General features: G+C 38.1%; 1 protein-coding gene across 2 annotated transcripts in view; it reads right to left on the bottom strand.

Moving 5' to 3' along the window:
* Positions 1-537: 537 nt before the first annotated feature.
* Klhdc10 (kelch domain containing 10) overlaps positions 538-26,403 on the bottom strand; it is a 52,525-nt gene continuing 26,659 nt past the window's right edge. For both annotated transcript variants that reach the window (XM_010633502.3, XM_010633503.3), the window contains 8 exons: positions 15,213-15,434; positions 13,555-13,709; positions 11,928-12,076; positions 10,002-10,086; positions 8,962-9,028; positions 8,313-8,360; positions 6,158-6,297; positions 538-5,418 (listed from right to left, as the gene is read on the bottom strand). In XM_010633502.3, the coding sequence (XP_010631804.1) occupies positions 5,209-5,418; positions 6,158-6,297; positions 8,313-8,360; positions 8,962-9,028; positions 10,002-10,086; positions 11,928-12,076; positions 13,555-13,709; positions 15,213-15,434 (1,076 nt within the window). In that variant the 3' untranslated portion in view covers positions 538-5,208. The remainder of the gene's footprint in view (positions 5,419-6,157; positions 6,298-8,312; positions 8,361-8,961; positions 9,029-10,001; positions 10,087-11,927; positions 12,077-13,554; positions 13,710-15,212; positions 15,435-26,403) is intronic.

Consider the following 26,403-nt stretch of genomic DNA (forward strand, 5'->3'; position numbering starts at 1 on the left):
TGAGTAGACTTGGGGTGCCCTTGTCTACTCTGGATTTCCCAGATGTGGGGAGGTGTACTGCTGGGAGGGTGGTTGGATGGGAATCCACACAAAGTGGAGGTTTTGGAGAGGGAAGCATTTGGAAGACCAAGGCCAGTGGCAGGAACTGTGCTCTTATCCCCAAACAACCTCTGCACAGGGCTCAGCTCCCACCGTGCCTTTTCCCTGGGATAGTGAAGTCCTATGACTCTGTCCCTACTTTTGAATTCCCTGTAGCTCCTCTAACCCATAAGGAAAGTGCAGGTGAGCCCATACAAACTTGTCCAGCAGAGTGTGGCCTGCCCCACAGTTGCTCCCTTGCTGATGGCCTGATGGAGGGAACAACCACATCTCCCTAAGCTCCAGATGGTGAGCAGACTGAAGAACCTGCAGCAGGGGAGCGGGTAGAAGGTGGATGACTCAAAATACTAGAGAAAAGCTGACCCTGGCAGGGACAGTGAAGGGGGTGGCACAGATGCTTATGTCAAATAAGAAAGCGCAATACACACAAATTATTGTCAGACAAGCAAGGTGGCCTTGAACCAAATAGATTTGAATAAGATTTATTGATCAGATTGTTTTAGAAAACCAACAGCAAAACACTGACAAAGTACATAAATACAGATTGGATGTTTCAGAGTAAATTCACTATATTTCCTACTTGCTTGTAGGAAACCAGGGAAGGTGGAAAAGCTGTCCTGATCATATGGCATGCACACCAGACTGCAAAAGGACTTCCACACTATTGAAGAGGACTGTGGCAAATAGCTTTAAAATACGGCAAGCATTGTGTGTGGCCTCAGTATACCCTGCAGAAAGAGCAAAGCCTGGGCTCACCCCTCAGAGACTGCGTTTTAGAGAGAGAGGTCCCTCTTTCTTGCCTGGTTCTCCCAGCAGCTCGCCACTGTAAGCACAGGTACTGGGAGATGCCTGTGTTTCCAGGTGCAGCTCTATGCAAGGCAGTGGCCTTAGGAGAGTCAGTGTGTTTTCCGATGCCTCCTTTATATTCCAGATGTGTAACTAGGAAAACAGCAGTCACTTCGTGAAATTGGCTTTCTCTCTGAAACCTGCCTCTGACTCACCCTGTACAGTAAACAGGGCCAGGAAAGAACTTCTCACGAGTTGTAAAAAATTAAAAACATGAAATTTACACCAAAAAGATGGTATCACTTTTGAAGCACGACTTAGAACTTCTGTTTATAACACCAGACAAGGGAAGGTCACTGTCCACTAAGTTTCACAACCTTAGAAGGGAAATGCCACTGCTGGTCATGCTCTGGTGGTGGCACATCAAGGCTGCAGAACTCCACAGAGCCTTCCTCAGGCCCTGCCAGCAGTCAAGAGGTCCAAGGTATCCAGGGAACCAACACCATTTCAACTAATGTGACCAGTTTTGGGAACTTATAAGGCCATAAACCCTCATCTACCCTGGAGCCGAATGCCAGAAAAATGAAGGAAAAAGAAAAAAGAAAATGGTTTTTTGTGCTACATCAAATTGCTGGCAGGTAGACAGTGCCACTCTAAACATCTCTAAGAACATAAAAAAACAAGCTGGGCTTTTAGGGTATACAGACCAACACACTCAGGATAATCCAAGCTTTCCTATATACCAGGCTAAACAACTGGAGAAGGTATCACCAAAGGAAGAAACGGAACAGCAAAGATCTGTCAAAAAGCCAAAGAAATCTGTTTAAATGATGGGATCCCTGTGCCTGTCGCATGCAGCTTGTTCTTCCCACAGGCACCAAAAGTTCTCTGGTGGTTTAAGGGAGCCAGCCTAGGACTTGGCAGGAGACAGTGCCCAAGAGACACCTCCACTCAGAGCCACCACCTGGAGCTCCTCACGGCAGCACCAATGGTCACTGCACGGACCGAGTACAGCGAAGAGGGCTGAATGTTTGCTGGTTGCTAGCCCCTCTGTGACACCCCCTTTTCCAACTACTTATCCCACTGAAAAGGAGGTGCTTGTGGGAAAGCGACAGGATAGAAAAAGAAATGTAAATGAATCAACTGTTGGCAGAAAATCGGAAACACTGATTAGCCATGGATTTCAGTTATCTGTGCTTTACTCTTACTACTCTGGGTACCCAAAGGCCAATATCAACATACATTTTGCTTGGAAATGTTAATATATATAGTTTCATACTTTAAAATCTATCTATATGATGGACATAAATGGTGCAGAGCAAAGTTGTTCACTGTGTCATCGGGGCCCTGAAAAAAGAAGATTCTGCCAGTGGAAAGGATTTTGTTTGGCCCCTAAAGAATGATTAAAATCTATTCTATATCAGTTTATACTATGTTCAGGGTGTGGAAAATACTTTATGAAATGAGGAAAGCATCATTTTCATTATTTGATAAAAGTATTACAGTCCCAGATAAGTTAGTGTATATATGGGAGAAATGACAGCACTAAATATTAGGTTTTAATTCTCCACTTGGGAAATGTCTTACAAGTAGACTTCCTTGTTCCCGGGAAGGACGTACACACACAACATAGTACAAAGGTAATTGGGGGGAAAAAATCTGAACTCTAACAAAACCAAGGAACTGTAAGTCTCTATGAACTGGAGTAAGAGAACATGAACTTGAAAATCCAGCTTTATCAAGAGCTGGCTTAAGCCAGGTGATCACACTAAGAATTCTTGTCATAATTTTATCTAAAGTAGTGAGCTGGCCTCCCCAAGACAGATACAAAAAAAGATAGCTGTTATATAGCCACACCCTCTATATAATCTGTATATATCTATATGTATTTCTATATATTGCACTTCAGCTTCCAGGACTGCAGGAAGAGGGGAGCACCGCGGAGAGGTGGAGGAGCAGTAGGTGTAACCTTTCCTACACCAAGTAATAGCATCACTTGCTTCCAAGTGCTGGCTAGAGATACACTAAAGTGCCTGGTGACCCTTCTATAAAAGTCTAGTCACCCTTATTTAACCTCATACACAATCTCATTTGGTACTGACAAACGTGCATAGGAGGGGCTCTACCATACTCCCAAGCTGGCTGTACCATTTTCACTAGTGTGATAAGACACTTTAGACCAAGGACACGTTCTTTTCTGAAAATGTCACACACAAGGTCTTCGATGCCAGGCCTCCAACATCTACCTCAAAGCAGACTGCCCTCAGAAGGATTTCAAAAGATGCCAGCAAACATGGGTCAGCGCATGTCTCCAGCTTTCTGTGCAGCACAGCCAGAGACCTGCTCGTGTCCTAAGGACCACAGAAGCCTAATGTAGAGGCTGAGCATTCAGTCTTTGGTCCTTATGTATTCCAATGGCAACAATCCTTCTGCCGCCCTAATTAGCATCATGTGTTTAGTTTGGGGTATAATTCCGCCAAATAGCCAGAGACTAGGCTGAAATCACGTATCAAGGCTCTGTTCTGTACTAGTGGAGCTGTTCTGACTGACTTGCCTAGCAGCAGGTGGTAAGAGATTAAACCACAGGATTGGGAATGACAAACTATAGGGGATGCAACCCTTAGGGGAGCCGCTCTTTTTTCTGCATCTCCCTCACACTCCCAAGAGAAAGGACCCGAACTCACAGATGAGTTCTTACAAGGCTCTGCAGAATACATGCTCTATGAACTCAACCCAACACGAATGGGACAGAATAAGACCTAGAAGTTAGGGGTCCAAGTCTAGAGGCCACAGTTTTCTCTTCCCCAGAACTGAAGACCAGATGGGAATTTGTTAGCCGTAACTCAAAGGTATTTTAAATCCATACATAAGCCAAAGAGATCCCTTCTGGAGTAAAAGAAAAAAGAAGAATTTTAAAAGCTGGGTGAAAAAGAGGCACTTAAAGGAAAAATGCATCCCAAATGTCCCATGTGGGTGTCCTGTCATGAAGGGACCTTGGGAGAGTCAGCACTGTGCCTCCCCACCCCTTCAGCACCTTGAGAACACCTGCAGACGCCCAGATGCTCATGGCAAGCATCTTGCTCAACCCCTCTAGCAGCATGATGGCAAAACAAGTAAAAACACAGGTTCATTTAACAAAACATAACAGAACTAAATTTTTGCACAAAAAAAAGTAAATGATACTCAGTTTCATTCCTTCCTTGTGCTAGTTTTTAAATGATTCTTAACTCTTCAGAAAGGACCTGTGGCTTTTCTCTCAAGAACTTTTGTCCACTTAATAGACAAATACAGCACCATGCACACTGAAGCAGACAGCAAAAGAGGCAACAAGCTAAGGCGTAATTTTGGGCCAACTGCCTCACAAAATGGCAGGGACATGGTCCAGAGATTAGGACAGAAACAAGTTCTGAGAAGGAAGTGGCCAATAGGACAGTCAAAGCAGAAGCCAAGTTAGCAAGTCTGAGGGGCACAGGTGCTTGCTGTCCTGCTCTCCCCTCCATGGCCTTCACACTGCATATTTAGGGTCTACAATTCCCCATGAAGAATTTAAAGCCATTACTAAGCATCAGAGAATTTTAAAACTGCTGAGAAAGAAGAACTCTGACAATCATAACACACAAGACTGACTGACCATGACACATACAAGTCTTTTGACGAGCCAACTCTATCCACTGCTGGTACTATAAGGATGAGGGGGAAAAAAATCACTAACCAAGAGTCGCTGGGCTACTTCACCTTACTCCAAAGCCAAAGGATAGGTTCAGGTACTCATGCAGCAAGACGTCAACCACTGCTGTCATTAGAGCCCGCTACTCTGACAGATTTTGAAACCAGCAGGTTAAACACCTAGGTTAAGGATAATCTGCAAGATTGTAAAGGTCAGTCTTGTCATTCTATCCTCCAAACTACTTCTTGTAGCTGTTGCTGGATTTTAAAATTTTATCTTTATTGTTTATAGAGCATTGGCTGACATGGTCAGTTTGTTCAGAATTCCTTTTTAAAAATTCCTTTATCTTCTCCTGATTCATAAAATTAGTAAGGTACTTTCAGGCTTTCCCTCAACTCTATCAAGAAAGAGGGAATATGTGAATGAGTGAATGAGTGTGTGCTGGGGCAGAAGGGAAAGAAACAAAGTAAAAAGCTCATGGAAAGTGATGTGTCCATAAACTTAAAAACCAATTTACGGAAAGGCATCTGATGTATTTTCTGAATAAGGCCTTGATCAGGGTAACCAATCCTTTTTGTAGCACATTCTACACTGCCCATAAATAAAGGAGTCTCTTAAATTAACATTTCCAGTATCAATGAACACTCCAAAAATCTTCATTTCAAGCGCTCGATGAGTCCCTGTGTTAGTCCAAGGTGCAGAAGCTGTGTTCGGGAGAGGTTTGCTAGGTTGGGGAAGGCCGCGAGCAGCTTTTCCCATGCCAGTTCCAGCAGGCTAGGCACCACCAGCCAGATCTTAAACAATGACCCAGTCCGTTTGTTTTCATGGATGTTCACCACTCCTCCATGAATGTACATGCAACCAGCCTAAGAACAAACAGCAGTCAAAACAGGACACATTCTAACAGGACAGAAGTAGATACCAAGGCTGAAGGCTCAGCAAGAAAAGGAAAGAAAAAAAAAAGCCTAGTAGATAGTAGATTGAATCAAGATGACATGAAACAAAAAGTTTCTCAGGCTGGGGATATAGCTTAGTGGTAAAGTGCTTGTCCAGCGTGCATATGGCCTTGGGTTCAATTTCCAGCTTCAGAAGAATTTGTCACTGAAGCCAACATAGGCAGAGATCAACACAGTTTAAATAATAATAGGTTACTAAGGAAAAAAACTAGTTTGTGTGTGTGTGTGTGTTTTTTACTTCAACAACTTTACTTTCTATTCGCTAACATTAAACTTCGATTATATTAAGTATCCAAAGTCAAATCTAGGATCGAGGATGGAAATAAAGGTCTTTACAGTGGTATCATACTTCAGTAACACATGTCAGAGATAAAGCTATTCTATTCTTCCAGGACACATGTTTAATATAACTGTCAGGACCTAAACTGTCACATGTAGTGTTTCTTTTATATTTATGGTGTTCTAATTTGGATACAATGGTATTTTCCTTGCCTTTTCTCTGAGGAAGAGCTAGCTTCAATAGGAAATTAAAAAAACATTCTTAATCCAAGGTTTGCCAATATCAGCATCTTCTTTCTTGCTAGTATCTCTAAAAATATTTGCTTATCATCTACAACTATGAAAGGAAGATATGAAAATAAAAACTTACTGGTGTAACAGCTGCACAGTGAAAATAAACTGGCTCTGGCATGGTAGCGGGGAGTTTCACCCACTGAAAAGACTGCAGATTCAACTTCCAGATATCTCCCAGGATCACTTCTCCATTATATCCCCCACAAATAAATACATCTGCCAAGAAAAGAGAAAGCCAAAATTACACAACGGAAAACAGCCAAAGCTACAGCATGCTTTATAGTAGTAGATCACAGAGCCGGCTGACAGTTCAGTGGATTGTACTGTGAGAGAAAGAACTTCAGCTGTGTGGTCTTTCGTGCTGCTGGCTTGTCTCTCAATAGAACTGGGACACTATGTCAGAGCCTACTGGGGCTAAGGATGCAAGCCTCTAAGAAGTTCCACGCCAGGCTTTTCAAATTCAAATACCTCTAGATTCCAGGCACAGAAAGGCAAAGTCAAGGGGGCCTAAGGAAAATAAACAGGAGGCCCAAGGGAAACAAACAAGCTCTGAAAGAGGGGGTGGTTATGTAGCTCCAGCGTCAGGGAAGTGAACAACTGCCGGATCTTTCATTTTTTCAAGAAAGTTGAAAATCTGGATTTGTATGAATACGTGTATGTATGTGTGTGTGTGTGTGTGTGTGTGTGTGTGTGTGTGTGTGTGTTATTGTGTATTGAATACTCAACCACTGAGCCACATCCCCAGTCCTTTTTATTTTCAGATAGCGTCTTGCCAAGTTATCCTTGAACTTGTGATCCTACTGCCTCAGCCTACCAAGTAGCTGGGATTATACATGTGTGCCACCATGTTTAGCAAACATTTTGATTTTTTAAAAATATTTTCATTTTTGAAATTACTAATACAAAAAAGAATTATGCACACAGGATGCAAACATAACACACCTACAGACCACCAGTTTTCAAACTCTTCCTCTAAACAGTGTCCTAGAAAGAGCATTTATGTGCCCACAGAGACAACTGTCCTCCATGTGGACATTTAACCTAATGAGAAACTCACTGCAGTGTGTAGTTCAGGGTGACAAGAAAGGTTTTCCCAGGCTTTCTTTAGCAGGAAGGTGGCTTTCTGAAGTTCCATTTGACCTGCACAACTCTTTATCAGGGACACAATTTTCCCAAAAGGAAAAATAGATGTTTTTGTTTTTGTAAAATCAGTTCTAACTAGTCAACTTATAACAAAGGCTATGTGAACCTTCAGACTAAATGCCCAGAACTAAGGCTAAATTCCATTTGTATAGTGCTTGGCCTGAAAGAATCAAGTGAATAAATCTCTTAATTCAGGTCTAGATCCAGTTTAAGCCAATGTTTAATTAAACTATTAAAAAAAAAAACCTTGAAAACACAGCTCCATTCTCAGAGGGGCAAAGCTGAACAATGCCACTATCTATAAATCTTATCCAAAACCAGAAGTACAATGAAAAGCCCGTGTATAGTAGAGATACTTAAATAATCCAAGTTAAATCTCAACTATGCTGCCAAAGGAATAGTTTATCAGACTCATTTATATATACCTTCCTCCTAGAAAAAAAAAATGTAAGGAGATGTATCAAACTATAAAAGAAGCTGGTTATTCAAAGAAGAGTCATTCAACACACTTAGATAAATAGTAACTGCTCCTGCTTTCTGATGCCATGCAATGCCTTTGTTGTAATATGGCCAAAGAATAAGCTCAGAGTTCTATTTTTTGGGGGTACCGGGGATTGAACTTGGGACCTTGCACTTGTGAGGCAGGTGGCAGAACCACTGAGCTAAATCCCCGGCTCAGAGTTCTATTTGACATCAGAGAATAGAATCAACTTTGTGAAAGAGTATTATTAAATTTTAATGCAATGTCCACTGAGGTATGTATCAAATAAGCAGTCACCATTATAGTATTACAACATAACCACAGACATCTCTTGAGGTCAGCTGCTAAAAGATCAGGAGGTTTAATACAAGCTTATTTATTAGCAATTTTTTAATTCTTTTATATCTGAGGGAATCCACACACTGAACTAGTTTACATTATGGAAACTGCCAAGAGATGCATAACTTGTAACTTTTCCTTTAAGGTTAACCTTCAAGATTTCCCCCAAAGTTATACATCTCTTTTGAGACACTATCATTAGATAATAAATCATTCTCAGCAGATACAATTACAGAAGTGGAATCAAAATGTCATTTAGAATCCTTACCATTTTTTATTTGAACACAACTGTGACATCTTCGGGCCGCAGGAAAACCTGCCAAACACATAAACAGAAATTCCATTATTTACAGAAACATGATTAATGACCTTGATATGACACAGTGTATGATATATTACAAGTAACTCAAAGTAATCCTTTTGTTGCATTAAGCAAAACTTGACTAATCCTGCCAATCCTTCCTTATTTTAAAAACTACTACAAATCATTGCATCACAGCAGTACAATGCTAAGGTGCCAGAAAAACAAAATGTGGTGGGGGGTACAGGGCCTACCAGTCGCTTTCCCAAGCCCTTTTAACCACAAAAGCCTAGGGAGAGCTGAAACTCGTCTCTCATCCTACCCGTATTTCCCCACTTCTGTCACAGAATACAGTAATCCCTATTCAAATTCTCTTTGCTGAGAATTCTCTTTGCTAAAGAATAATAATAATTGGAATAAAGACTACAAGTAATTTTTTTTTTTTAACAAGTGATTTCTAATACCAGTTCAACAGATACTTTATTTGCCATATAATTTACCAGTTCAACAGGTAATTTATTTGCCATATAATTAAAGAAAATTACTTTTTTTCCTCCCCTAACAAAAGTATAAAATACATTTGCTAAAGACAAATGAATCAATACTCTTAATTTACCTATTTTTTCATGGGGTTTTGTTGCAATTTCCTCCCAGGCATTTGTTTCAAGGTTGTATGCATGGATCTGGAAGAAAAAAAGAACATATACAAAGATTTTTTAAAAATCCATCCCTTTAGCCTGAAAATGAATTTTTTAAAATGGACTATTTTTTGGAGCAGTTTCAGAAAAACTGAGCAGAAGGTACACAGATTTCCCATACAGAAAACTGGACTTTTAACATCAACTTTGCAAATATATATTCTTGGTGAAAAAGCCCTTTTGGTTATCTTTTGCTTTTCTCTGATCTTAATACTAATGTAAACCAAACATTAAATGAGTAGTTGAATATTAACCGCACATATGATAGCAATTTTTTAAATTCATCAAAAAATGAAGAAAAGGTTGGAATGAGAAGTACATGTTATTGTTGGTTTTCTTCTGTGTGCTGCTCTAAAGATTTCTACATTTTCTACAGTGAATGTGTATCATTTTATAACAGGAAAAGCAAGCGCTGATAAGGAAATGCTGGAATGCAGTTTTGACAAAACTTCAAGAGACCATTAAGGTTCCAAGGCAAACCAGGAGCTTCGCAGCCTAATCTAGATTTGCCCTGGGATGTGTAACCATGACATTTTAGAAATGCCACAGGGATACATGAATAAAAGCCTTTCAGAGCTCAGCTTTCTAAAGTTAGTGACATGCAGCCCTAAACATGCCGATTTTTTTTAGATACACAGCATTGATGATGAGATAAATGTGACATTCTAGGAACTGCAGTTACAATTTTAGTCTGTTGCTCCATTCAAGCTACTACACCTTCCTTTCTTCACCCAGCATCAGGACATAATTTTCATGCAGTATTTTCAGCATGTGATAAATGCAGCTGTTAGGGGTGCAGAGTTCAACTTCATAGTATGAAGAACAACTACACAAAAGTTATTGACGGGGAGCTGCTCAAAAATTAAAATACCCAAAACAGCAGACTTATCCTGCTTAGTAAGATATACACCTCTATCTATCCTCACTCTTCCTTTTTTTCTTCTTCTTTTTAATATACCTTGTTTAAGGAATACGCTGTCCAGGAAGTACCACCTCCCAAGATATAAATCCTCTGCCCGTCATGAGCGATTTCATGTCTGTATCTGAAAATGTGTAATAAGATAATGCTTATAATTAAGTGAAAAATGATCTACCTAAGACTTAGCTATAATATTTTATGTCACTTTATAATAATAAATTATTAGAAATAAGCTGTTTAGCAATGGTAAATTACTTCAATGTATTATATAATATACATAAAATGTATTAATACACAAACAATAAGAATTCAGCCATGGAGGATGGTTAATGAGAATTTTTTATGTCATCAACCAAAAAATCAGTTACACACAAAACAGACTATAATATTAAAAACTTACAGATATACAAATATGCACAGAAAATGACCATAAGGATATAATCTAAATGTTAACCCTGATTATCTTTCTGAGTTTACAGTTTTAAAAATTTTTCTTCATTTGGCTTATTTGGGTTTTCTATATTTTTAATAATCTTTTTGCAATAACTCTGTGTAAGGGAGAAGTTATTTAAGAGTTTTAAAAAGTGATATAGCTATAGTTAGTCAGAGACCCTAAACTATGCGTTTCCAAATAAAAATACTTATTTGGCAGGAAATTATGACTATAATATGAAACACCTATCAGAACTCTTATCCAGGCAGTCTAGCTAGAATCTGAGAAAATTTATAATATGTCCATAAAATGACTTTAAGAATGTAACTATGAGAAAATGCTTTAAAAATTTAATCTGTTTCCTTTTTTGCCCTGAAGGTCCCAGTGCTGATAACATAAATTACATAACAATCATTCTAGTAACAGCTTCCCCCTTTCCAGGTCTTCTCATAGGAGTTCTGCAATTTTTGTTTGTTTGTTCCCACTTTCCTTAGCCCCTTTAATGCCTATATAAGCCTAATTCCTTTCCTAGCTAGCTGCTAATATCTCTCTCCTACTGTGCCCATCCACCCACAGATGAAATCTTTTCCAGCTAGCTGCTAGAATCTCCCGATTTTAGTCCCTGTTCACTGGAATAAACTTTCCTTTCAAACGCCTATTTTTTGACAAGTGGATTCATGTGCTCTGTATATAACAGAAAGGTCTAGGACTCCTACAGAAGGCAACTAGAGAGAATCATATGCTGTGATTTGGATCAATCCCTTTCAAAAGGCCTATCTCTAAACACATGAGTTTTTGAAAGTGATTGAATCATTAGGGCTCTAACTTGATAAGCAGATTCATCCACTGATAGGATTTATAACTTGATGGCATTGCTGGAAGGTGATGAAGATTTAGGAGGGGCCTAACTGAAGCAAGTGCAGCATGGGGGCATGAGCCTGGGAAATACAGCTCTCCCAACCTCTTCCTCTCTGGCCCCCTTACTTCCTGGCTGCCATAAGGTAAGTAGCTTTCCTCCCCATGTCCTTCTGCCATGATGTTCTTCCTCACCACAGGCCTAAAGCAACTGAGGCAGCCAACCATGAAACCACGAGCTAAAATAAAACTTTCTTCCTTTAAGCTGTTTATATCAAATATTTTTGTCATAACAATGAAAAGTTGAAACACCACATGATGCTGGAGTGTCTAACAGAGCACTTAAAAGAAATGACCTTTCTTTCCACTCACACACCCGTCTATCTTTCCTTCTAACCAATCAACATTCACTGATCACCAGTATAAACTTTAGTTGTAACTGCTACCACTTGTTTCTTCTTCAAAAGTATAAGAGAAAAATAACATGAAAAAATTCCATAGTTTAAGAGAATATACAATTTTTTCACCAGAAAATCTTTCTTTACTACTAACCAGAATCTAACAGCCTGTTAGCTATTTTAACTGAGGCCAAAGGGTTTTCTTCATATTGCCAATATTCTGAAAATAGTCAAATCTCAACAAGAAAGACAGACTACACTTTCACACTAGGAGCTCACCTTTCCTCTGGCAGGTCACAGGACAGGTTGTTGGGTTTCAGCTGTGTCCACTCTCTGGTATTGAGATCTAACTTGTGCAAGTCTGTGCTGTAAATGTAGCCAGTTGTCCCTCCAAAGACATAAAGGGACCCATTGATGATGGCCATGGCCTGGTAACAAGGGAAGGCAAACAAGAACGACTCATTAACACTTTTGATTAAACATGTAAACCTGATAAATACCCTCAAATTAGGTTTCATGAAATTCTCTTGTTCTTTTTAACCTCTTAAAATATCAAATTGTAAAGTTGGGTGTCAGGGTATGCATCTGTAGTCCCAACTATTCAGGAGGCTGAGGTGAGAGGATCACTTGAGTCCTAAAAAAAGAAAAAAAAAAAAAAAAAAAAAAAAAAAAAAAAAAGACAAAAATACCAGACACCTCGAGGAATAAGACTTTAGAGAACTTAGAGTAAGCTTGTACAGCTTTATAAATTTTACCTACATGCAAGGGGTTAGATGATTCTTAGTAGTGCTAGCCAAGAACATAGCTCACAGACATTAGTATATCCACTGAAAGTTGCTTTTTTCCCTAAGCAGTCTAAAGAAAAATGCTCTTGGCGGGCGTGGTGGCGCAAGCCTGTAATCCCAGCACTCAGGAGGCTGAGGCAGGAGGATTGCTGTGAGTTCGAGACCAGCTTGGGCTACATAGTGAGTTCCATCCAGGTCAATCTCAATTACACAGTGAGACCCTGTCTCAAAAGACCGAAAAAAAAAACTCTCAAGAACCAGCAACAGATATGGAAATAAATCACCAGAATTCTATAGGCAGGAAGTCAAGTTGGTGGTGCAGTATCTTGACATTTTCTATCTGAATATTCTTCAATGTGAGTTCAGCTACTTGTTGGGCTTCCTTTTTTTTATAGTACCAGGGATCGAACTGAGGACCTTGTGCGTGCGAGGCAGGTGGTGAAATCGCTGAGCTTAATCCAGGCCTTGGGCTTACTTCTTAGCATTCAAGTGCCTCATGTGGTAGGATCCAGAGTGATACACTATGTCCCCTTTCAAAGTGAAAGCTCAGAAACTGTTTATCAGTGCAAAGCCAGCTAGTTGAGAAAGATCACAAAGCATAGTTAAGTCTGGCCCTCTACTGTAAAAGGATGGATCAGAGGCTGTATGGTAGGTATTGCCATATCTTTCTGGATATAATTTTGCAAACCTAAGTCCTGGAACTTAAAGTAATCTCTACATAATGTTTTAGTTCATATAAATGTCTCTTAACCAAGTATAGGGATCATCTAGTCTACTACTTCAGAAAGAAAGCTTTTCATAGACCTCTAGCACTCTAATGACAGAACCCAGATCACACTAGACAGAGTCCCATCCCCACGTGGGGATGGTGGTGCAGGTAAGTTTAAAACATTTAAAGAAACTTCCAAACAGGTCTGGCCATGACCCTACAGGTATTAGAAACAAGGCAAGGGGGATGGCAAATTATAATTTTACATCAGAATTGAAAAATCAAAAACCAACCACACTAAATTCATTCTTTGTTTTAAAAAAATCTTGGTACTAATATAAATATTCTGACATTGCCTCCAGATTAGAAAAATGTGAGCACATATATTCACAAATTGGTCATAAATTGGTACCTGTCCATATATACGACTGGGTTTCTTCCCCCGACAGCTGAGTAAAGCCCATCTCTTATACTTCACGTTACAGACGTGGACGTCATTGCCGTTGCTCTCACCAAATGGGATGCCCGTACCTCCAAACACTAACAGGTTGTTTCCATGTAGCACGACTGGGGAGAAGAAGCACATATTACATTTATGTACTGCACTGTATTCCCACACAAACCCGGAATACCTGAAAAGCTCAAAAATTCCTACAAACACTGGCATCAAAGTAGATGGTGTATCATTCACACTTTGTAGACCAGTGGTGACAAACCTAAGGCACATACGTGGTTTGTTTGTTTTTCCTTTTAAGACAAAAGATGTTAATGTATAAGTTTTAGTTTCTAAACTAAAACCTCGATATTCAGGTTTAACTGCACTGTTGGCATTTTGCAATAAGTAAGTGAGATTTGGGTTGCGGTACAGGCATTCATCTCTAAAAGGTTCGCTATTACTGGCAGGACTGAATCATACAGCTCACTGTGAGGTATGTTTGCGGAATTCATTAGTGTATAGCAATGCTGAGTTAACTAGGGTAGACCACTCCTGCTCAAAACAGTTTAAGTACACCACAAGCAAAGGAAAATAAAGCATCATCTTTGCCTTAGCAAAAACCCTGTGGGTCTCAGGATGAAGAGATAAAAGAATAATTCTGTATTTGTTAGGTGGACGATCTCTACATTTTCAATTATGATTTCTGACATTTTAATCCTTTACTATATAAAAACAAACATACCAATATCCTAAAGGTAAATTTGGGGCTCTTCCTCTATTTCTTCTTTTCTTGCCACAGCACACGTACTTTCTCTCATGCACACTTTCTCACTCAAAATAGTGCCGCCCTATCTTTTCAGTGGCTTTTTTTTTTAAAAGCAATTTTCTAATTGATACAATGTAGTGGTCAATAGTCTGGGCTCCAGAGCCAGCAAGAGTTGTGTTTAAATTCCACTGTGACCTCAAGAAAGCTATTTAATTTGCCTGACTTAATCTTCATAACATTTCTATGAGGAAGGAATCATTATCTTCGCCCTTTTTATATAAGATGAAACAGAGCTTAACAGTGGTTTAAACAACTTGCCGTGGCATCCTAAAGGAGCCTTGCCAAAGAAGTATTCACTTCTAAGCATTGGCTCCAGAGCCTGCACCCTAAGCTGTTGCCCTCAGGGTTTCTCTAAAGCCTGTTTCTTCAATTGTACAATGGCAATCACTACAGTGCCTGCATCACAGGAATGTTATACAAATAATATAGATAATATGTGTGAAGTACTCTATTCAATAACTATTACCACTGCAACCTTATTTATTGATGGACTGCACTTTGCCTAGCATATATATGATGCTTTATCTTAAACCCTGTGAGATACTATTAATTCCACTTACAAGTTAAGAATAAATCTTAAATTTATCCAGCAAGCAAATGGTATACTGCTGGATTCAAACTCGGGATCTAAGTGATTCTGAATCACCATGCTGTATTATTATATTTTGTACATTTTACTGCAATAAAATGCCTATTAATTGGGTTTGGTCATATTACAGTACTATAAAATTAAACAAGGAACATGTGACAATTGAACCTGGCCTCTCGACGTTTCTGGAAGTCAAAAGTTCATAATCCTAGCACTCACGTGACATAGATGCCAATTCCCGGGGCATGTAGCCATCGGTGCCCATCTGGTGCCACACTCCTGTTGCAAAATGATACCTCCACAGCTCCCTGAAGAGAGGATAGTCTTCGTTATCAGGCCCTCCTGATTCATCATAGTCTGGATTATACCCTCCAAACACATAGAGGTTGGTATTATCTGCCACACAGCGATGTCCACTGCGTGCTGGTGGAGGTCTGTGGCCTAGGAGAGAAGACAACAGTTTTCCACAAGTGGCCAACCAGATTAAAAGCACAAACATTTGAGCTTCAAAAGGAAATCAGGGAAGATTTATAATGGATGTATTTTTTAATTTGCATAGGTTATTTTATATATTCACATATACTACTTAAGATTTTAAGGAGCTAATCTCCACTTTTACTTCATATGGCTACTTTTAAATTTTGATAACTGTAAAAAGATTTTACAAAGGGAGATAACAGCATAATATATCCAAGAAAATGGCTGACAACTTGGAATTTTCAAGAAAAGAAAGAGAAGAGGTTTAGAAATCCAAAAGCTAACAGGACAAATTTTCTTATTTCCTTCAAGAAGAAAAAACTGAACTATGGAATATTAGGGAAACTGAACTATGAACATTAGAAAACTACATAAATGATAAAAAATATGAATGAGTCATGTATAAATAAAAATATACACACATAAAATCTATGGCTTTTCCACAATACATAATTATATACTTATAAAGAAAACTAGCTCTTAAGAGGTCATAGCAAAATTTAGAATTTAAATACCATTCCAGGCATTTAACAAAAAATATATTTATCTCAAAGAACATCTTTTAGTCTATTATAAGCATTACTAAGAAAAGCTATCTCTATCATTTAACGATAAAAATTTCTGATGGTTAAATAGCAACTATTTCACTAAAAATTACTTCAAGATTATTTTTGAGGTTAAAAAACTCAAAACTTTATATTATTTGTTATCATTATAATCTTTTATACCAGTCTACAGAAACCCTTGTATGGCTACAGAACCAAAGATGCTTAAATATACTGTATAAAGGATGGAATAAGAAGCTATTGTTTGTTACCCAAAAGATCAATCTACTTTCATATGTAACAGATACTAGTATAATGTTAATTAATATTTAGGGTAACACTAGATCTACCTAATAAACATCTATTATACCAATAAAAATGTATAACCAACCTAACAGGCTTTAAATATTTTTTCAAATTAAAATCCCACTCTCTAGGATTTACTTCTAAACAAGAACTGAAAAGAAATTTTGCATAATTTAGAGCAACTAAACACCCAGTGAACTACTGAGTCACTGGTCCACATCAGTCCTGTCTTCAATCGTTCAGTACTGCTCAAGGACTAAGTCCACAGCCCAGCACTTCAGAGTTTTTCCCCTACTAACCTATCAGTCTCCCACACCACTACCACCACAATCAGTCAGCCCCTGTCTGGAAAGAGTCCTTGCCTCACACCTTAGCCTAGCCTCCCTGCTCCTCAGTTCCTAGTGGTGTAGATTCCTGCAAGTCTGGTCCATGCTGGTATTTATCCCTAACAAGACCTTAGGGCCTTTCTGGTGCAGGACTGTCTGAACCATAAAGTGGGGTAAACATGTACAATTAACAAGATTATACCAAAATTATATAAATAATAATATATCAGATAAACTACAATCGGCATATTTACTAATGAGCTACGATTTACCTTAAAGGAAGAACTCAATTTATCTTTCTAGGACTTTGGAAACACAGAGAACAGTGAGGAAGAAGGAGGAAGAGCTCCCATAATATCTGTTTGAATCCAGGGTCTTTCTAAGTGCTATCTTGAGCAAGTCAGTGACTTTCACTAAGTTAGCTTTCTCATCTGCATCTGTATGTGGGGCATTATTACTGTACCTCACAGATTTTAAATACTGATTAAGTTAAAATGCGTACTGGTCTATATAGGAGGTTGTAAGGTATCTGAAAGAAGAGGGACGTGCTTATCTTTCCTCCCCTTCTCTCTCTCCCTTCCTTCCCTTTTAGTTTTTTTCAGACAAGATATCCACTAACTACTCTTGCTATGGTACACAGGTAGCCCTGAACTCAAGATCTTCTTGTCCCTACCTCCCAAGTGCTAGGATTAACAGGCATGCAACTCATCCAACCTGTACTCACCTTTCTATAATCAAACCTAGAGCACACAAAAACACAGAACAAGGAGTTAACTAATTTTCATTTAATTTTTCCCATTTCATCAGTTTTTCTTCTCTAAATAATTATAAACTCCCACGGCAAAAATAATGTATAACAATTACCCTGTACAGTGGACCCTCGAGTTACAACCAACCTGACATACAAATAACTTGGGTATGACCAGAATTTTAGTTTTAACTTACAGCCAAAGTCTTGAGTTATGGCCTGAATGGCAGCTGCTTGTGGTTCCAGATGGCCTCAGATACATTTAACCCTTAAAAAGTTCTGGAAGGAACATTACAACATCCTTTTCGGTGTGGGATTAACTAGGAAATCCTGGGCTGAGACATGCCTGGAATAAAGTGTGGCCTAAAATTATACAGGAGAGAGACTTTGAAGGCTATATAGAGGAGCTTGAGCCTTCAACTGACCAACCTGAGTTACAATAAGCCCTTGTGAATGAACTGAGTTTGTAAGTCACAGCTCCACAGTATTACCCACAATGCCCAAACAGTTGAAGATACACAATAGGTCAAAGAGTTTTGTTGACTTTAAGTGCAGGTCAAAGAAAACAGTGACAGGATGACCAAAATAGTATCCAATTCTCTGTGAACTCTGAGATTATAGTATTATGCTTACGGGACAGATGTGACTAGGGGTATATAACTCAGGGTATATAGTTCAGTGGTACAGCATGTGGTTAGCATGTGTGAAAGCCTGGGTTCAATCCTCAGTACCAAAGAAAAAACAAGAAATTTAGACTGGGTTACCAGCCTCAGAAATTCCCATTAGAAAATACAGAAGTAAAAAATGAGAAGTACACTATAGGCAGAAGTAAACTCTAGGTATCCAGAAGAAACCATGTAGCTGAGAGACTGTGTACCTGTGATGTCAGAGTCATCTTCTCTTTCATGTCACAAGCACTTGTACTTTTTTGGATTTTTAGAGAGGAAAGAGTTTATTTGGCTTACAGTTTGTAGAGGTTTTCAGTCCATAAGGACTAAAATAGCCAACTATTTGTGTGACAAATATAACTTACTCGCATTGATTATATGTTGAGACTCAATGAAAAGATGGTTCTTTACAAAAGTTATCCTCTCATTCACTCATTAAATCAAAAGTATTACTGAACACCAGCTATGTACTGTTACTGGGCCAGGGGCTGGGGATACAATGATAAAATAATCATATCTTTGTCCTCTGGAGCTTGCAATCTAGCCTTGTTCTGTCCAATGCAACAGCCACTGAAATATGGCTAGTCCAAACTGACATGTCCATTAAAAATACAAAATGTCCACTGACTTAGTGCCTTCAGAAAAATGTAAAATTACAGTTTTATGTTGGTTACATGTTGAAATAGTTTTAATGTGCTGGGTAAAAATATTAAAAGTTCTGTCACTTTTGTCTCTCTCTTTTTTAAAGGTACTGAGGATTGAACCCATGGCCTTTGCGTGGAGCTACATCCCTACCCCTTTTTATTTTGAGACAGGGTCTCAGTAAGTTGCCAAGTTGACCAGGCTGGAATCAAACTTGAGATCCACCTACCTCAGCCTCCCAGAGTGCTAGGATTATAGGTATACACCACCAAATCCAACTTACTTTTTTAATGTGGCTAATAACAAACTTTAAATTTTGTGGCTCACATAATATCAGTCATTGCTGGTCTAACTCAATTGCTGGCTTCTGTTAATAATTTTGGGATCTATGCAAATCAAAACTACTGGATAAAGAACATCTGATCAATGTTTGATAAATATCCTGTCAGGGAGTTTTATAGCTGGAGTACAGAGGTAACTAACTCTTCTTTATCTCTAGTCAGGAAATACAGATTTCTTTCTCATATTTACAGCCCAAGAATGACTAACACATTAGTCATTTCATTTTGAATAAATCAAGGGAATTTGTCAGGGCAAATGCCATGGAAATGAAGCATTAATTTTCATTATATGCAATGTAGTATGGGCTCTTTAAACTTGCCAAAAATGAAATTTTGTTTTATTCTAAAGTAGCTCTCTTAATGCTCCGCCAAATTTTCTATATGCAAACTCCCCTAAAAATTACTTGCTGCTAATAAAAATCACCAACAGAATTGGGTTACCAGCCTCAGAAATTCCCATTAAAAAATATAGAAGTGAAAAATGAGAAGTACACTATAGGCAGAAGTAAACAGGTATCCAGAAGAAACCATGTCGCTGAGAGATTGGGTACCTGGGATGTCAGAGCCATCTTCTCTTTCATGTCACAAGCACTTGCTTTTTTTTTTGTTTGTTTGTTTGTTTTAGAGGGGAAAAGGTTTATTTGGCTTACAGTTTGTAGAGGTTTCAGTCCACAATCGGCTGGCTCCAAGGAAGGGATGGCAAAGGGGCAACAGTTCCTGGCGGAGGAAGATAGCAAAAGCAACAGGGACCTTCACAGTCTTTCTGCTCTTTTATCTTATTCAGGCTACTGGGAAGCACTTGCTCTTAAATACAGGGAGTAAGCAGGAACTTTCAGGAACCAGGGAAACAGGTTTTAAATTTCTATCTCAAAGGCAGAAAGAAGCTAGCTGAGATACTGTGACAGATTATTAGATTATTCCCAATGTGTTCGTTGTTACAAATAATTTTATTAAAAGTTTCCTGTACATATTCATAAGCAAATGTATGAGTATATTTTTGAAATAGAATTTCTGGGTCAAAGAAATGTACATTTAAAATCATTAGGGTTACAATATTATTATAGAGCCATATTGCTCTCTAAAAAGACAACCAATTTATATTCTCAGCTTTGTATTCAGAAGCATCTAGTTCATGTCCTTTTTTTAACCTTTTCATTTGTACCAATCTGAGGTGTACAAATTGGTGCCAGGTTAATTTACATTTCTCCAATTTTACTAGTTCACAAGTTTATTGTCCATTGGTACTTACATTTTAGGAACTGTCTTAACATTTTTAACCCATTCTTTGTCCCTTTTTCTATTATTTTGTATTCTCACAGATTTGAGGAAATTATTTACTATATTTTTCTTCTAGCCTGCTTTTTGTCTTTTAATTTTATTTATAGTATCTTTTAACATAGGAATTTTTGTGCAATTGGATGTCATTTTTTTTCTTTTATGGCACATTTGCTTTTTTCTTCTTTGCTTTATATGTAATTTATTTCAACATCATTATAAAATTATCACTTCTAATAATATAGCTTTGATTTTTATGTTCAGCATTTAAATATACCCAAAACTCGCTTTTGTGTATTATATGAAGTAGGGGACTACCCACCTCCCACCCAAGGGACAGACTGCTGTTCCCAAGCCACTTACAGAAATCTGCTTCTACTCTACTTATTTGAAATGCTACTTCTGTCACATACTAAACTGACACACTGTAGAGTAGAATTAGGAAGATCCCGAAATTCAAGGCTAATCACCTTGGATATAAAATTTATTGCTTTGTTTTTGAGACAGGGTCTCACTATGTAGTTGAGACTGACCTGGAACTCACTATGTAGCCCAGGCTGGTCTGAACTCACAGTGATCCTTCTGCCTCAGCCTCCAGAGTGCTGGGATTACAGACATGCACCACCACACCTGGATCAAAGTGTATTTCTTTTTAAAAATATATTGGGCTGGGATTTAGCTCAGTGACACTGCACCTGCCTGGTAAGCTTGAGGTCCTGAGTACAAAAAAAAATCTATCTATCTATCTATCTGTCTATCTATCTGATAGATAGATATAAATGTTATATATAAATATAAAGCAACATCACAATCTTAAATGTAGCAGCTTAAAAATAAAGTAGCACATAATGTTCATTGCTTAATAAGTTTATTACTCACAAGATATAGCAACCTCCAGACACACCAATGAACATTTGTGATGAGACCTTTTAAAAAATAAATAAGTCTTGGGCCAGGGATTTAGCTCAGTAGTGCTGCTACCTGCCTTGCAAGTGCAAGGTCCCAAGTTCAATCCCTCGTACCAAAAAAAATTTTTTTCTTTAGTCCTAAAAATATTAATAGAAATATTAATAGAAAGATACCAAACAGCCTAAAAGACTAATCATTTAAGTGGTCACTTCTTTCCAAATATTACCCCCTTTTGAAAAGACAGGTCTTCTGATATACACCTGGAAACCCAGACAAAAAAGCCAAGGAGTTTCTAGTTCAGCTTTTTCTCACCTTTGATCAGTAGGCAGAACTTTGTACTCCTCCCAGAGCCCAAACCACTCAGCCCAAAAGCAATCCGTTCATGATAACCCAGGATATTACTTGGTTATGTAAGGGATTTCATATCCTACATGAGATGTCTACGTAAAGACTCACTGGCTTTGCAGGGCATAGTCACTTTAGTGTCTATAAGAGCAGCAATGAGATTTGCTTTTACACACTGTAGTGTTACCACTGTGAATTAGTTTCAAGTGCTGATCAAAGCATAATTGAGATAGTTGTCACAATATAATTATGCATCCTTATGAAAATATTGCACATATGCCTGACTTCCGGACTCTATTCAGTTTCACTGTCCACTTACCTATTCCTATAGCATTATCCATTGTTTCCATTATTAGAGTTTTGAAACAATTATTAGAGTTTGTTAGGACAAAGTCTCCCTTGTGTTATTTTCTTATGAAAACATCCTGGCTATTCTTCTCCATTTACTCTTGCAGTGAATTTTCTAATTAGTTAAATCTATAAAAATGTCCCTTGGGCAGACAGAATTTTATCCTGGTGATCACAGTTAACTTCACTAGTAATGAGACAAGTTGATTGACATTATGAGCAATAAGATAAGCACAATATACAGCAGTGGTGTCGTGTCCTGCCTAAAATGCCCAAGCTGAGTGTCATCATGAGAAACATGGGAAAAACCCAAACTAAGGTTCTTTCTATAACTAGTATATACTGCAAACATTTAAATGTCAGAAAAGACAAAGACAATCTGGGAAACTGTGCAAGACTTGAAGGAGGCTAAAGATAAAGGACAATTCAACACACAATTCAAGATTTTCTTTTGCTATAAATGACAGTAATAGCTGGCAATATCAGGAATAAGCTCTGCAACTTAGACACCAATTTTAATTTTATCTATTATTCATAACATTAATGTCCTGATTTTGGTACATGCTCTATAGTTAAGTAAGATGATGCCTTTCTTTTTCAGGGACATTAAAGTACTTAGATGTCAAGGGGCATCACATCAGCAATTTACTCTCATATGGTTGAGACAGAAAAAAGTAATGTATGTATGCATACGTTTACTTACACACATACACACAATGCACTGTAAGAGGGGAGGACAAGAAGAGGCAGCAGGGTAAAGTAAATGAGATACTGCAATGCTAACATTTGGCTCCCTGAAGGATACGGGGAATTTTTTTTTAACCCTTTCTTACAATTTTATTTTAAGTCTGAAATTATAGCAAAGTAAAAATTAAATCTCTAAAAAAATCATTTGAGAATTTTATTTGGGACAATTCATGAAGAACATAATCTCTACCCACTTATTATTGCTTTTTAAAATAGGCTTCAGTATAGTTTCACTGTTTTTTTCATTTCTAAGTATAATACTTTATAATTTCCAATCATGTAGCTATCTTTTTTGTTTTCTGAATTCCACTAGTAGTTATCAGTTAATTAATTATATTGAATTTTATAAACAAATAATTTTGTTATAAGAACTTTCAGCTTTTTCTATGTTCCCTTCCCTCTATTTCCCTTCCCTCCTTCCTTTTTTTCTTGTTTTGTTTTTTGTTTTTCCTGTTGTTATGGCTGAAACCTCCAGAACAAGGATGCACAGTGGAGATGACAGTGGGGACCTTCATCTCATCTTTTAGATGAAGACTTCGGTCTGCTTCTCCTATTATATATAGTATTAGTTTCTTATAAATATTCCACAAATAAATTTTCTTTTATTCCTAGATACTTAAGAACACTTTTCATTACCAGAAAAGGATGTGATTTTTTTAAAAAATGTATTGAAATATATAGAAAAGTACATGGATCATAAGGGCATGAATCGATGCCCTTAACAAAATGAACACACTCAAGTGTGAAGTGCTCTTACCATTTTTCCTTTGGCCTAGTAAAATCCTATGGCAAATTAAGTACATTCCACAGATAAACTCCATTTGGCCTTGATTTGTTTTATTTAGATATATTCCTGCCATATGTAGTTATATAATATATAACATTTATAATGTATATTTATATGACTATATAATATATATAATACTGTCTCAACTTACTTCTCCAATTTTACTGAAATAATCATTTTTTTCTCTTCTCCTAAGACACTCTACATTCTATTGCACCTAATAATTTCCAAAAAAAATGAATTTTCTTTTTCTTTTTCTTTTTTTTTTTGGTACCGGGGATTGAACTCAGGTCCTTGTGCTTGCAAGGCAAGCCACCGAACCGGTGAGCTAAATCCCCAGCCCATGAATTTTATTTTTCTATCAACATTAAGAATAAACTGTTGGAAGCCGGGTGTGGTGGCACACGCCTGTAGTCCCAGCACTCAGGAGGCTGAGGCAGGAGGATCGCTATGAGTTCGAGACCAGCCTGGGCTATATAGTGAGTTCCAGATCAGTCTCAACTACATAGTGAGACCCTGTCTCAAAAAACAAAAACAAGAATAAACTGTTGGAGCTGCAATAATAATAATAATAATAATTAATAATAATAAGTTGCATGTAGAAAAAAACATCTATTTATTAATAATGGTTACCTCTGAAAATGAAAAAGACCTCATTTTTTTGTTTATTTTTTGTTTTTGTTCTGGGGATCAAACACTGGTCCTTGTGCTTGTGAGGCAGGTGGCAGAACCACTGAGCTAAATCCCCGGCCCAAAAAAGACCTCATTTAAAAAATTTTTATTCTAGGAATGAACATAACTATAAGCGTAGAATTTAAATTATTTTAAAAAGTACATATAACCATCATGAAAGTCAAGAAAGAGAACATTAAAGCTGGTCAGCCGGACATGGTAGTGCATGTCTGTAATCCCAGCACTCAGGAGGCTGAGGCAGGAGGATGACTGTGAATTCGATACCAGCCTGGGCTACATAGTGAGTTCCAGGTCAGTCTGAACTACACAGTGAGACCCTATCAAAAAAAAAAAAAAGGAGGAGGGGGGGGAAGGGAGTGCAGGGACAAGGGAAAAAATGAGAACCAAGCCCTGTCATGTAAAGGTACAAGAGCCCAATAATGAATGTAACTGTACTGTATACCTAAAATGTACCAATAAACTCAATTTAAAAAAAAAAGCTGGTCACCATGGCACTTACCCATAATCCTAGCTACTGAGAAGGCTGAGATTAGAGTATCTCAAGTTGCCTGGGCAATTTAGCAAGACTCTGTTTCAAAATTAAATAATATAAGAGCTGGGCATGAGCATATGCCTATAATCCCAGCACTCTGGGAGGCCAAGGTAAGAAGATCACAAATTTAAGCCCAGCCTAGGCAAGTTAGTGACACAACTATAACCTTTTCATTCATTTTGAGACAGGGTCTCACTAGGTAGTTCAGGCTGGCCTTGAAGTCAACTATGTAGCCCAGGTTGGCCTCAAATTTGTGGTAATCCTTCTGCCTCAGCCTCCTGAGTGTTGAGATTACAAGCCTGTAGCACCACACCTGGCTCAAGACCTTGTTTTGTTTTGTTTTTGGTACCAGAGATGTAACTCAGGTCCTTGTGCTTTCAAGGCAGGCAGCAGAACCACTGAGCTAAATCCCCAGCCCTCAAGACCTTGTCTTGAAATTTAAAAAATTCAAAATGCTCTGAAGTTGTGCCTCAATGGGAAGGCTCTGGGTTCAATTCCCAGTATGAAGAAAAAGGAAGGGAGAGGGAGGAAAGGGGAGAGGGAAGGAAGAAGGGAGGGAGGGAGGGAGGGAGGGAGAGAGGGAGAAGGGAAGTAGGGAGAATAGTACATAAACACAATTGTATATTAAAAAGGGAATATGTAATGATCTTCCAGGTCAAGAAACAATACTGCCAGCATTCAGAAACCACCAGACCACCCTCTTCATTTCTAGAGGTTAGTAATTTTATGTTAATCATAAAATACCTTTGGAGGGGGCATTATGGTAACTGAACCGAGGACCTTTGCACTGAGTTACGAACTCAGATGTTTTTAAAATTTTTAAATTTTGAGACAGGATATCACTAAGTTGCTAAATTGCTGGAGCTAGGCTTGAATTTGCAATTCTCCTGCCTCAGCCTCCTAGAATGCTAGTATTACAGTAATGTACCAGCACACTTGACTTTGGCTATAAAAGCTTTATTATACCTAAGTATGCACCCCCAAATAATACTTTTTATTTTAGCCTAGTTTTGAAATACATGTTAGACCGATATAGTACAAAGTCTTTCTGGGCTCTTTCATTCATAGTAATGTTTCTGAAAGTCATGCATGCTGCTGAGGGTGGCAGAAGTGGTTTATTTCCATCACCAAATAGTATGCCTTTATATGAATACGTATCACAATTTATTTGTCCATTCTAAGTTGTGCATGGATATTTGGGTACTTTAAAATTTATGGCTGGTAATGTTACTATAAACATTTTGTACATTTTTTCAGGTGCACAGGTCCATACTTCTGTTGGCTGTAAATCTAGAAATTGAATTTCTGGGTCTTAAAGTGAATTTGTACCATACTAGGACACACAAAAATGTTTTCAAAATATTGAATTTCTGGGTCTTAAAGTGAATTTGTACCATACTAGGACACACAAAAATGTTTTCAAAATAGTTATACCAAAAGCTGGGCGTGGTGGTGCACGCCTGTAATCCCAGCACTTGGGAGAGGCTGAGGCAGGAGGATTTCAGAGAGTTCAAGGCCAGCCTGGGCTACACAGTGAGTTCAGGGCTGGCCTAAACTGTATAGTTAGACCTTGTATCAAAAAAAAAAAAAAAAAAAAAAATCAATGGAATTCAAATTGCTTTTGAGCACGCTGAAATTCCTCAAAATTCCTGAAATTTTAACAATACAAATAATAATAGCAGCTAAAATTGGCTCAACATTTTCTCAATGTAAAAGACTCT

This window comes from Fukomys damarensis, unplaced genomic scaffold, assembly GCF_012274545.1.
Source record: "Fukomys damarensis isolate Sample0158 unplaced genomic scaffold, DMR_v1.0_HiC HiC_scaffold_4, whole genome shotgun sequence".
In the NCBI taxonomy this organism is placed as follows: domain Eukaryota; kingdom Metazoa; phylum Chordata; class Mammalia; order Rodentia; family Bathyergidae; genus Fukomys; species Fukomys damarensis.